The sequence below is a fragment of the Lycium ferocissimum genome, chromosome 7, assembly GCF_029784015.1.
Source record: "Lycium ferocissimum isolate CSIRO_LF1 chromosome 7, AGI_CSIRO_Lferr_CH_V1, whole genome shotgun sequence".
In the NCBI taxonomy this organism is placed as follows: Eukaryota; Viridiplantae; Streptophyta; class Magnoliopsida; order Solanales; family Solanaceae; genus Lycium; species Lycium ferocissimum.
The window spans coordinates 5,407,686-5,420,058 of NC_081348.1; the positions used below are offsets into that span (position 1 = coordinate 5,407,686).

At 37.9% G+C, this 12,373-nt stretch overlaps 1 protein-coding gene and 1 pseudogene across 1 annotated transcript; both read left to right on the forward strand.

Moving 5' to 3' along the window:
• Positions 1–5,506: 5,506 nt before the first annotated feature.
• LOC132063168 (protein NRT1/ PTR FAMILY 5.5-like) lies at positions 5,507–7,598 on the forward strand (annotated as a pseudogene).
• Positions 7,599–10,055: 2,457 nt separating this feature from the next.
• On the forward strand, positions 10,056–11,436 carry LOC132063165 (protein PELPK1-like). The gene has a single exon (XM_059455616.1). It carries the CDS (start codon positions 10,072–10,074, stop codon positions 11,191–11,193), a length of 1,122 nt encoding a protein of 373 aa, XP_059311599.1. The 5' UTR covers positions 10,056–10,071; the 3' UTR covers positions 11,194–11,436.
• Positions 11,437–12,373: the final 937 nt, after the last annotated feature.

Genomic DNA, 12,373 nt, shown 5'->3' on the forward strand with positions numbered 1-12,373 from the left:
TTTTAAAATATTGGGTGGATGGAAGAAATTTGTTTGGCTTCTAAATTTAAAATAAGAGACCCATTTTAAATTAATCATATATTGAGTGTGCTAAAATATCCCCCCTAAATATAAATATGTATTTATTAGTATTTAGATGAAAATAAAATGATGCCGTAATTGCCGTGCGATAATATATTTGAAATTCAACAGTAAGTAAATGCTATTATTAAATTATGCGAAGATAAATGCGATGCGTGTGCATAAGCTGGTAAAAATGCTGAAACGATAAAAATACGACTTATAAGAATACTGGTAATAATAATAATAACACAATAATAATAATGATAATAATAATAATAATAATAATAATAATAATAATAATAATAATAATAATAGTAACGGTTGTAAAAGATAATGACAGGATAATGAAATGCCGGTATTAATAAAAGCTAATAATTATAGTAAACAAAATATAAATAATTTTGTTTTAAAATTGCCAAAAATATTAGAAGCGTAAAATGGGTATTTTGGAGGAAAGGTGGGACAAAATCGGGTGTCAACAACAGGTATACCCATCCATTTGTTGAGGAATAATCCTCTTGATCAGTGATCCAACTTGCATCGGAATACCCTTCTAGTATAGCGGGATCACCACTGTAATAGATGCCATAATCTAGCATTTTCTTGAGATACTTTAGTACTCTTCTTATGGCATGCCAATGATGCTCACTCGGATTGCAAGTATATCTACTCAACTTACCCACTGCATACGCAATGTCGGGTCTCGTACTAGTCATAGCGTACATCAAGCACCCGATCAACTTAGCATACTCAAGTTGAGCAATTGGCCTTCCGCCATTTCTTTCCAATTTAAAACATGGATCATACGGTGTAGAAACAGGATTACAATCAAAATGATTGAGTTTCTTTAACACTTTCTCGATATAATGAGATTGAGTAAGGTAAAACCCCCACCATTTCTAATAATTCTTATACCAAGAATGACATCCACTTCTCCCATATCTTTCATGGAAAACTGAGCAGATAGAAATCTTTTGGTGGTCTCAACCTATTCTATGTCGGTCCCAAAAATCAACATATCATCTACATAAAAGCAAACGAAAACTCCTTTTTCTTTTTCAAATTTTAAGTAAACACACTGACAAAATTACTTCATCAAATTTTTGATGCCATTGCTTAGGGACTTGTTTTAGCCCATACAATGATTTTACAAGTTTGCAAACTTTCTTCTCTTGTCCTTTAACTACAAACCCCTCAGGTTGTCTCATATAGACTTCCTCTTCCAATTCACCATTCAAAAACGCAGTTTTGACATCCATTTGGTGAATTACTAGATTGTAAATGGAGGCTAGTGCAATAAGAAGCCTTATTGTGGCTATTCTAGCCACGGGAGCATAAGTATCAAAGTAGTCAACGCCGTGTTTTTGGGTGAAACCCCTAACTACAAAGCGAGCCTTGTATTTATCCATGGTACCGTCTACTTTTAACTTCTTCTTGAACAACCATTTACCATCTATTGCAACCGGGTGGAAGGTCTGTCAAGATCCAAGTATTATTTTTCATAATGGAATCTATCTCATCTTGGATAGCCTCATTCCATAACGGTGCATCAGAAGATTGCATGGCCTCACTAAATGTAATGGGATCATTTGCCATACTATAACAATAAGGAATTTCATTTTCAATTTTATCAGTTGAACCTTCTACTAAATAGAGGTAGAAGTCATCTCCATATGTCTTTTCTTTTCTAACTCTCTTACTCCTTCTTACTTCAACAATGTCATCTTGATTTTCATTATCTTGAAAGATTAATGGTTGTGAAGTAGAAGAATTTGGATCATTTGAAACAATATCTTTTGGTCTAGGAATTGATACAAATCGAGTTTCATCAACAATCGCATCTCTTGATTCAAAGGACGGTATTAACCGAGTATGAATCATTTTGTTCAATGACCAAAAACCTATAGGTTTTGATATTTTCAGCATATCCTATAAAGATGCATTCAATTCCTCTTTCACCCAACTTTTTCCTTTTAGGTTCTGGGACTTTAATTATAGCCCTACATCCCCACACTTTGAGATGACTCTAATTTGGTTGTCTTTTATTCCAAAGTTCATGTGGGGTTGTTGAATTTTGAATTTCTTTTATTAGGACCCCCATTAAGAATATAACAAGCCGTTAACATGGCTTCACCCCAATAATTGTGACTTAGGTCTGAGTTAGACAGTAAAGAATTAACCATTTCCGTTATGACCCAATTTTTCCATTCGGCTACACCATTTTGTTGTGGTGTATATGGTGCTGTTACTTGATGCACAATACCAGTGCTTTGGAAAAATGTGGGATTATAATATTCCCCTCCCCTATTGGTCCTTAAAACACTTAACATAAGATTGGCATTTCAATTCAACCTCTGTCTTGTAAATTTTAAATTTTTCCAGTGCTTCATCTTTAGAATTTATAAGATAAACTTTGCAAAATCTAGAGTAATCATCAATGAATGTAATAACATATTTCTTTCCTCCAATTGTAGGGTACTATGAAAATCACATAAGTCACTATCAATTAATTCAAGCAACTTAGTACTTCTCTCAATACTTGAAAAGGATTTTCTTGTGATCTTTGTTAACATGCAAGTTTTATATTTTTCACTATCCATATTCATTATCGGTATCAAGCCATATTTAGACATATCCCTCATTCTATGAAAATTAACATGTCCTAAACGTGAATGCCATAATGAAAAATTAGAGTCAAGCATGTAAACAGAAACTTCATCTTTCATTGCATTCTCATTATTGATAATTACATTTAACTTAAACATCCCATTGGCATAATAACCCTGCCCAACAAATACACCACCCTTAGACAATATAAACTTATTTGCTTCAAACACTTGCTTGAAACCGTGCTTGTTCAAGAGGCTTCCAGAAACAAGATTTTTCCTAACACTAGGAACATAAAATACATTGCTTAAAGTTAACATCTTTCCGGATGTGAACTTCAATTACACTTGTCCTGTGCCCTTGACTTCCACAGTTGAAGAGTTCCCCATGTAGAGGACAGTCCCATTATCAGCTGATGTGAGTGACTTGAAGAAGGAACTATCATTGCACACATGCTTGGTAGCACCTGAGTCTATCCACCAAGAATTGTCATTTTCAAACATTGATTTCAGAGATCATGGCCACAAAGTTATTTGTTGATGCCCCTTGGTTGCCTCGACTCTTCTTTCTTTTCTAGATAGAGCAATCCTTCTTCTTGTCGCCCGATTTGTTGCATTCATAGCATATGCCCTGGAACCCCTTCTTCTTTTTGACATCATCATAAGGCCTCTTCTTAATGTTATATTGTCCTTTGTGTGGTTTGGAGGATTCTTCATGTTCAACGACATGAACCTTTCCATTTTGAGCGTTAGGCTCCTTGGATTCATTCTGCATGTGGAGCTCTTGTTCTACACGAAGATGATTAGCAAGTTCTTCCATAGAAATATCCTCTTTTTTGTGTTTAAGATTCCGTTTGGAGTCTTTCCACGAAGAGGGTAATTTATCAATAATAGAGGACACAATAAAAGTTTCATCCATCATAATTTTGTGTCGGGTGAAACGACTTACAATGCGCTGAATTTCATGGAATTGAGCCATGACCGACCGACCTTCTACCATCTTATAATTATTAAATTGGGAGACAAGAAATTTCTTACTAGATGCATCTTCAGACATATATTTGTTCTCCAAAGCATCCCACAGTTCTTTAGCGGTTTCCACATGTTGATAGATGTCGAATAAAGCATCTGACATAGCATTCAAAATATGTCCTTGGCAGATGTAGTCATCATTGTCCCATTTCATCCTTGCCCTTGTGCTTTCTAGTGTCTCCTCTTCGCCTTCATTGGCCTCCGGTGGAAACCACATATACAACTTTTCGTGTTGTCAGAAGGAAGTGCATCTTCTTTTGCCAACGGCGGAAATCAACTCCACCAAACTTGTCAAGTTTGGCAAAGTTGGTGGTGAGATCTTTCATGGAAGACATGATAATAATTCTCTTTGATTGTTAGAAAATTGTGTGTTTGTGGTGAGATATCTGGATATGCTTCAAGCCGTATACCTTATTTGGAGCACTTTCCAAAGAGAATTATTTGTCCCTCACAAATACTCTCCCGGGATAGAATGAAGCAAAGCCAAGAAATAATGAAATCAAGTCTCTGAACACACAAGAATAATACTGCAGCCACTAAACTTATGCAGTTTTTCTTAAGAAAGAATTCTGGTTTTTTTTTTAGTATTTCTTATGATAGAAATATTTCCAGGATTTCATCTATTTATAGAGATGTTTTAATCCTTCAACCTGAAATGATGCAACCTTTAAGGAAGAGTTGCATTTTTTCATAAAGAAATGTACTTTTCTTTTTGCAGAAAGAAAGGTATATTTTTTTTTTCTTCTAAGAAGAAAGAAAAATACTTTTCCTTTTGCCTATTCCTTTTATTTTCTCTTGAAAATTTCAACATTTCCTAATATGGCATTGCATGAAAGACATTTGAAGGAACTATGGTCAAGCTGTCTGTATTGCCAAATTGGTATTAATTAGTAGAACTCAATAACTCAGTCCTTATGCATTTTCAAAGCCAATGAAAACAGTTAGGATAAATATTAACCGGAGATAACCTAGTCCTCTTGAAGCTCAAGACTGACTCTCCAATTTGCTATTTACATCTTATTATGGAGTATGGACTAAATCTCTTAAAATTTTGTGTAATATTAATCTACTGCCGTATGCATCTGTTGCTTCTTTTTTACCATATAAAAAAGGGTGGCTCTCTCAAGTCTCACAATCTACTAATTTCCATGAAAAGTTTCTTCCCGTTTATGTCCATGCATCACGTTTTGCATCATACATTTCCAATTACTAAGATCTCTTTCCTGGACCTCTAATATATATGATGCAATTCTGTCCAAGACACCTGAAAGAAACTGGTTAAAATGTCTACAAAATTGCAATGCTTATATCTAATCCTTTCTGGTGCGAACTCTAGAATTCCAAATGCTAGAAGAGAATCTCAATTCGTACCTCTGTTATTCACAATTTTATGCGAAAACTGTTAATTTTGAGTAAAATTAGACCAAAAATTTCATTGAAACACTATACTGAGCTACCACTACTATATTTCATATTTAGTCTTCCTTGAAACCTTGTATCTTGTGCTAAATTTGGATTTTGCTTCCAACAGTTATAGCCCAAAACTTCAACTCGTGAATTTTATACCAAAGAAAGTGGTGAGTGTGGAGTCATGACCTTCTATAATGCTTAGAACTCTTACTCAATTGTAATCAAATGGAAGTTCGCTATCAATTAAGTCTAGCTAAGTTTCTTCTTGTGCCAAATTAAGATTTGTTCCCAACAGTACTAACTCAAAACTTTGGCGTATCAATTTACTAAGCCAGAGAATCTGTCGGTGCGAATCCATGAACTTTTTTAATGCTTAAAACTCTTAGCCAAATTGGGGTATAAATGGAAATTCACTTTCTACTAAGTCTTCAAAGGTTCTTGTAAGTAGGGTATGGGTTTTTTAACAATGTCAACACCACCAGTCCTTGCTGAGGCTACTGGAACATGCAGTCCTTATCAGCCTGAATGCATTGGCGGAGACCAGCACATACTCTTCTACATAGCATTGGCTCTGTCTGCCCTCGGGGCAGCTGGTCAAGCAGTAAGCTTCGGCTCTTTCCTAGTTGAGCAATTTGGAGAAAATGCTAGCGGGCCTTCCATCTATTATCTGCATTCCTTTGCAGTGAAACTGTTCAAAGCTGCTGCTGTTTTGGGATTTTCATACATATCACCGTGGTCACTTTGGTTTGGCATCCCAGCAATATTTTACACAGTGGCAGCATTTATTTTCTTGAGCGGATGTTGTACCTATGAATATGTTAAACCAGCAGGTAGCCCTATCACTACTTTATTTCGAGTCTTTGCGGCGTCTATCTCCAAGCTGTTCTATCAAATGCCTACAGATGGCAGGCAGCTATATAACTTATCTAACCCTGGTAATCAATGCCTGCTTCACACCAATTGGCTGAGGTCCTCCCTCGCTCTCTCGTTTTCTGTTTGCTCCTTTGGTTTTGTTTTTGCTTTAGTCTTAAGAAGAATCTCAAGTTTCAGCATGTTTCTTTATTTTGTATGCCATCTTAGTTTTAAAGATCTTTTCTGCTACCCATTTCTGCACTTGTCCGTTGTGAACTGGTGATCTAGAACAGACTCAACGGTTACAAGACAATAGGATATATCCTCTTTGACTTTTTTGTTAATTTCAGTCGATCATGGATATATATGAGAAAATTGTGCTAACAGATTATTGCGCAAAACTCAATTCAGGTGTCTAGACAGGGCTGCAATTATCTTGCCTGACCAGACTTTAGAGCAGCAATTGAGGAATAGATGGAGGCTTTGCAGCATTCCTGAGGTTGAAGTTACTAAATTTGTAATTCGCACATTCCCAATGTCTATGACCTTCATTCTTGGTGGGATTATGACTTCTTTGTCAAATACCTACTTTCTAGAGCAAGCGAAGACTATGAACAATAAGGTTGGACATCTAAGAGTTCCTCTAGCTGTCTTCCTATGGTTCCAACTAGAAGCAAGAGCACTATTCCCAAAGCTATATTACATGTTAGTGAATTGGCTATGGGGTTCAGGAGCAAGACCATCATCTCCTAGAGTCGGGGTTGCAGGATCCCTCATTTTGGGGATATAGTTCAGCATGTGAGACTGACGATAAAATTCTGATGAGTGTGTTCTGGCTGCTTCCACAGTATCTCCTCCACGGTGCGGTAGACGGGATGTTTGGAAAGAGCTTGAGTAATTACTACAATAGTTACTTTGAGCCCATATCTGCCTCCTACATGCTCACTGCCGTCAATTTAATGCATGGGTTAGGATGTATAAGCAACATTTTGTTAGTGTACATAGAGGGTAAGGTTAGTCAGAGGGGAAATAAACTAAGTTGGTTTCAGGATACTCTGAATGAGAGTCGAGTTGATAAGTATTACTGGACTCTGTCCTGGCTATTAGCTATTGCATTTGTTTTGTTTGCTGTCATTAGTCTGTGGTATGGTGTCAGGAGAGTCATGGAAGAAGAACGAATAGTTTACGTGGATCAAAGTGTTGAGGTGGTTGGAGGTGAAGCAATTTATTCGATGACAATGACATATACAATAGGAAAGAGGCGCAGAAACACCATCAGTGATATGTTCCCTTCTTTTGGGCTCTGATGATATGTTCATAGGGAATGATGGTGGCGGTTCCACAGTAATGACTGTTGTTTCTCTTGTGCTGCGAGGATGAATGTGATTACAGGACCTGCTGAAGCTCATTACATATCTTGTGTAGTAAAGAACTACCTTTTGTAATCTTCTTCATCCTTAAACAAAGAGTTGATTTGACGTTCCTGTAGTTCATAACTTTTTTTTGTAAGCATGTTCCTTTATGTAAACTTGCACTTTTAGCAATATCACTTTGAAGTGATCCGGTATTTGAAAGCCATGGAAACACGTACTGCAAGGATTTCTATCGACCCATTAATCATGTTATTTCCTCTTTACCCAAACTAATGATGCAAGAGACACTTGATACTATTCTACACAATGGTTAGAATTTGTTGTTCAACTATATGTATAATTGGGAACTGAACTTCAGAATCACTAAGATGTCTTCTTGACTCTCGTTCTATTCTTTTTGGCGCTGGGTTTTCTTTCATTCAGTAGCCAGCTGCATTGCAGTTAAACTGAAGAAAAATAGGACATCTGCTTGTCTTTCTTTCAATGATTTGTTTTGTGGTTTAGATTTAAGTTACTTTCCAGCACCACAAGGAATTATGACTTTTCTTCATCTTTTATGCTTCACTTCTCTTAAATTAGGTGTTCATTAATTGGTGTGTTGAGAAGAAAGTGCTTCTGTCTGTCATTTGGTTGTGGTACTTCGCCAATAAATTCACTCATCTTTGCCCCAGGGATTTGGTATAGTGGTAAGAGCCCAGCATTGTGTGGGTTAGATCCACTTCATGAGTTCGTATGCGACGTTTGCAATTGTTTTTCTGCAAGAAAATTGATAAAACGGGACAGCGTTTTTACCTAAGGGTGTGTTCGGTATGAGGGAAACATTTTCCAGAAAATATTTTCTAATTTTCTCATGTTCGTTTGGTCAAAATTTTTGAAAAACATTTTCTTTTGGAAAACATTCTCCTCAAAATTGGGGAAAATGACTTCCTTAATAAAAGTAGGGAAAACAATTTCACAAGTTCATTCCACCAACCACCCCACCACCACCCAACCACTCCCAAACCCCCCACCCACCACCCTATCCCTCTCCCCCTCCCCCCGGGCCCAAAAATAAATTTTTTTGGAAAAAAAGTTTTGACATTATTTTTGGTTTTTTTCACCTCCCCACACCGTAACCCTCCCCGCCCCCACCCACAAAAAAATTATTTTTTTTGAAAAAAAAAAGTTGACTTTTTTTTTGTACCCCACCGTACCCCTCCCCCACCCCCGCAACCCCCTCGCCCCGCTAAAAAAAAATTAATATTTTTGAAAAAAAAGTTTTGACATTTTTTTTTGGTTTTTTGCACCCCCAACCCCCACCCCTCCCCCCCCCCCCCCCCCCAAAAAAAAAAAATTTGACTTTTTTTTGCACCCCCACCCCACCCCGCACCCTACCCCCCGTAAAAAAAATTAATATTTTTGGAAAAAAAAGTTTTGACATTTTTTTTGGTTTTTTCACCCCCCCCCCACCCCACCCTCACCCCTACCCCCCCCCCCCCCAACCAAAAAAAAATTTTGAAAAAAAAGTTTTGACATTTGTTTTGGTTTTTTGCACCCCAACCCCCGTCCAAAAAAATATTGAAAAAAAGTTGACAATTATAAAAATTGAATGTTTGCGTGGTTAAAAATTAAAACTTTTGGAGGGGGTGATGAGGTATAGGTGTGGGGGGGGGGGGGGGGGTGGTGAAAAGATTTTTTTGGGGTAGGGGGTGTCTGGGGGTGTAGAAACTCGCAAAAGACAATAAAAAACTTCAAAAAAAAATGTTGGTGTTGAGGGGGTGAGGGGGTGTTAGTGTGGTATGGGTTCCACGCAAGGGGGAAGGGGGGTGATAGGGATGTGGTCGTGTAGAAAATTCAAAAAAAAAAATTAAAAACTTCAAAAAAAATGTTGTGGGGAGGTAGGGGCGGGTGGGGATAAGGTGTGTGGGGGGAGGGGGTGGTGTATGGGTTACGGGAGTGGTTGGGGTTGGGGGTGCAAAAAAAAATGGAGGGGGGTGGGGGTGCAAAAAAAAAACAAAAAAATCAAAAGATTTTTTTTTTTTTTGGTGGAGGGGGGGGGGGGGGGGGGGGGGGGGGGGGGTGAGGGCGTAGGTGGGTGGGTGGGAGTGGGGTGTGGGGGTATGGGGTTGGGTTGGAATTGGTGAGGCTTGGATGAGTATTTTCCGGAAAACGTTTTCTATCAACCAAACGAGCATGAGAAAATAAGTAAGAAACTCACTTATTTTCCACTACCCAAACGAACATGAGAAAATAAGTAAGAAATTCACTTATTTTCCACTACCCAAACGAACATGAGAAAATAAGTGGAAATTCACTTATTTTCTAGGAAAACATTTTCCTTGGAAAACATTTTCCTCCATACCGAACACACCCTAAGTGTCAGCTTATTATAATCACCTCTCTTTTTAATAGTTGTAATTCCAGTCAGTATTCTCGAGTCATAAAGCCATTAGGTGGAGACCAAAATGAAGATTTGCAGTAAAATGTAAATCCATGACTTTTCTCTTTATAAAGAAATGAAAACAGCTTAACAGAGGATCGTTATAAAAGGTTGCCAGCAAAACGGATATGTAGCATATGTATGTCACAGGTTTAAACAAATTAGGTAATCCAGATTGACTTTTGAGGTACCAACTAGAAGCTAGGTGGATACGAGGTTCACCTACACAGGTCCTTCCGTAACAAACAAAATCCTGAAGTCCTTGTTGCATGCACTTTTTAAAATCTATATAAAGCAAATGACTTAATTAAAGCCAATGCCACATCCAAATCACATTAAGTCTATACACATTCTTCTTCAAGCTTCTGCGATCTACAGAAAAATGGCTAAGCATTACCACCTATCCTCCCTCTTACTACTTGCATTTCTCATTTTATTCTTCATTAATGGCAACATAACTGGCTCAACCGCACGCCACCTTCTAGAGACACCCCTCCCTGAGACACCTAAACTAGAACTCCCGAAAGTCCCAGCCTTGCCAAAGCCTGAAATCCCAACTATGCCGAAGCCTGAGATTCCAACAATACTAAAGCCTGAGATCCCTGCCATTCCAAAGCCCGAGATTCCTATTATTCCAAAACCTGAAGTACCACTTGTGCCAAAGCCCGAGCTACCAATTGTCCCGAAGCCTGAGTTACCAAATTTGCCAAAGCCTAAGATGCCAACAATGCCAAAGCCTGAGCTACCAGTTGCCCCAAAGCCTGAATTACCGACATTGCCAAAACCCGAGCTTCCTGCTATGCCGAAACCCGAGCTTCCTGCTATGCCAAAACCCGAGTTTCCTTCCTTGAAAAAGCCAGAAGTCCCAACAGTGTCAAAGACTGAGGTTTCTCCAGCTATGAAAAAGCCTGACATCTCAACTATGCCAAAGCCTGAATTACCAACTTTGCCAAAGCCTGAGATCCCAGCTATGCCAAAACCTGAGATTCCTGCTATGCCAAAGCCTGAGATTCCAGCAATGCCAAAACTAGAGTTTCCTCCCTTGAAAAAGCCAGAAATCCCAGCAGTGCCAAAGACAGAGGTTCCTCCCGCTATGAAAAAGCCCGAGCTACCAGGTGTGCCAAAGCCTGAGATCCCTGCTATGCCAAAGCCTGAAGTTCCAGCTATGCCAAAGCCTAAAGTACCAGCTATGCCAAAGCCTGAGCTCCCAGCTATGCCAAAGCCTGAAATCCCAGAACTACCAAAGCCAAAAGTCCCAGAGCTTCCAAAGCCAGAAGTCCCAGCTACGTCAAAGCCTGAAATCCCGGAACTACCAAAGCCAAAAGTCCCAGAGCTTCCAAAGATAAAAGTCCCAGCTATGCCGAAGCCTGAAATTCCAGAACTGCCTAAGCCAACTCTTCCTTCACTCTCTCCACCGTACAAACCTGCTACTCCTTGAGTAAATTATATGCGATTGTAACTCTATTAGAAAGTACCCAACTGATGCTTTGAGATTACCATCTAAGTCTATGAAGTTTCCGGCATGGGCCGTCATGACATGGAGATAGTTTGGCACACATATTGGTTACTTTCTGCTAGGAGTAGAAATTGTAATTCTTTTATAGTATTTGAATTGGATGTACCATGTTTGATTTTTTATATACAAGTAAGTGTTTTTATGTACTTTCTATACACTGTTATACATCTATGATCTGTGTTACTTTCGTTTAGTTCCTATCATTGGCCATCTGTGTCTTTGCTCAATCGTTGTTTGTCCACTCTTCCCCTCTCCGCTTTTCTTTCCTAATTTATAATAACCAATTTCTTCCATCAAATTTCAAGAATATGGAATAAAGGATGAATTAGCATATTTAAGTGGCGCAGAATAGAGTGGACCTCACATTTTATTGTAGAACCAAACTGATGATTTAACTTATATGAAGCACGGAATCTTTCATAGAATGTTCTTATATTTGAGCTGCTCAAGAGAGCAACATTTTCCCTTGGGATACAAATTCCCATAGAGGATAAAAAACGCAAAATCAATTAATAGTACTAGAAAGCAAGTATCTTTTCAATTTTTGTTTCGTGTCAACAAACTTTGAACAAACAATATTATTCGTTAGTGGATAGCCTAAGCAACAAATAATTTTGAGCATACATTTACATTTTTAAGAACTTCAAACTTGCATCTTTTTCCCTTGGAAATATCCTTGAATAAGAATTAGCATGTTTTAAAAGTACAAGTGCATGTTGAGAAGGCCAAAAGAGCATAAAAAAAGTTTTAGCATCCACTAAAAGTAAGGTGTAGCTGTAATTGGAGATTTGATAGCTCTAGGAGGAGACATGCATTTTTTTTGGTTGACTATTCACCTCTAGTATTCTTTGCGAAAAACAAGGTTGATGTTGGGAAGAACCCCAAATAGTGCAATAATCATATTGGTAAGAAGCCTCACAAGCTGTTTCCCATTTCTGAAAGGCATAAATCTGCTATTAAAATCAAAGTAAAATCTACTATTTCTTAGATATGTTATGTTCTAGAAAAATGGAAAAAGACATTGACATCATATATTTAAATCATTAACGACATTCTTAAATGATATTGATAACACATATATGCACTAAAGATTAAATTTAGA

Coding starts and splice junctions, on each gene's coding strand:
- LOC132063165 (XM_059455616.1), top strand. CDS start 10,072: ATGCCACATCCAAATCACATTAAGTCTATACACATTCTTCTTCAAGCT.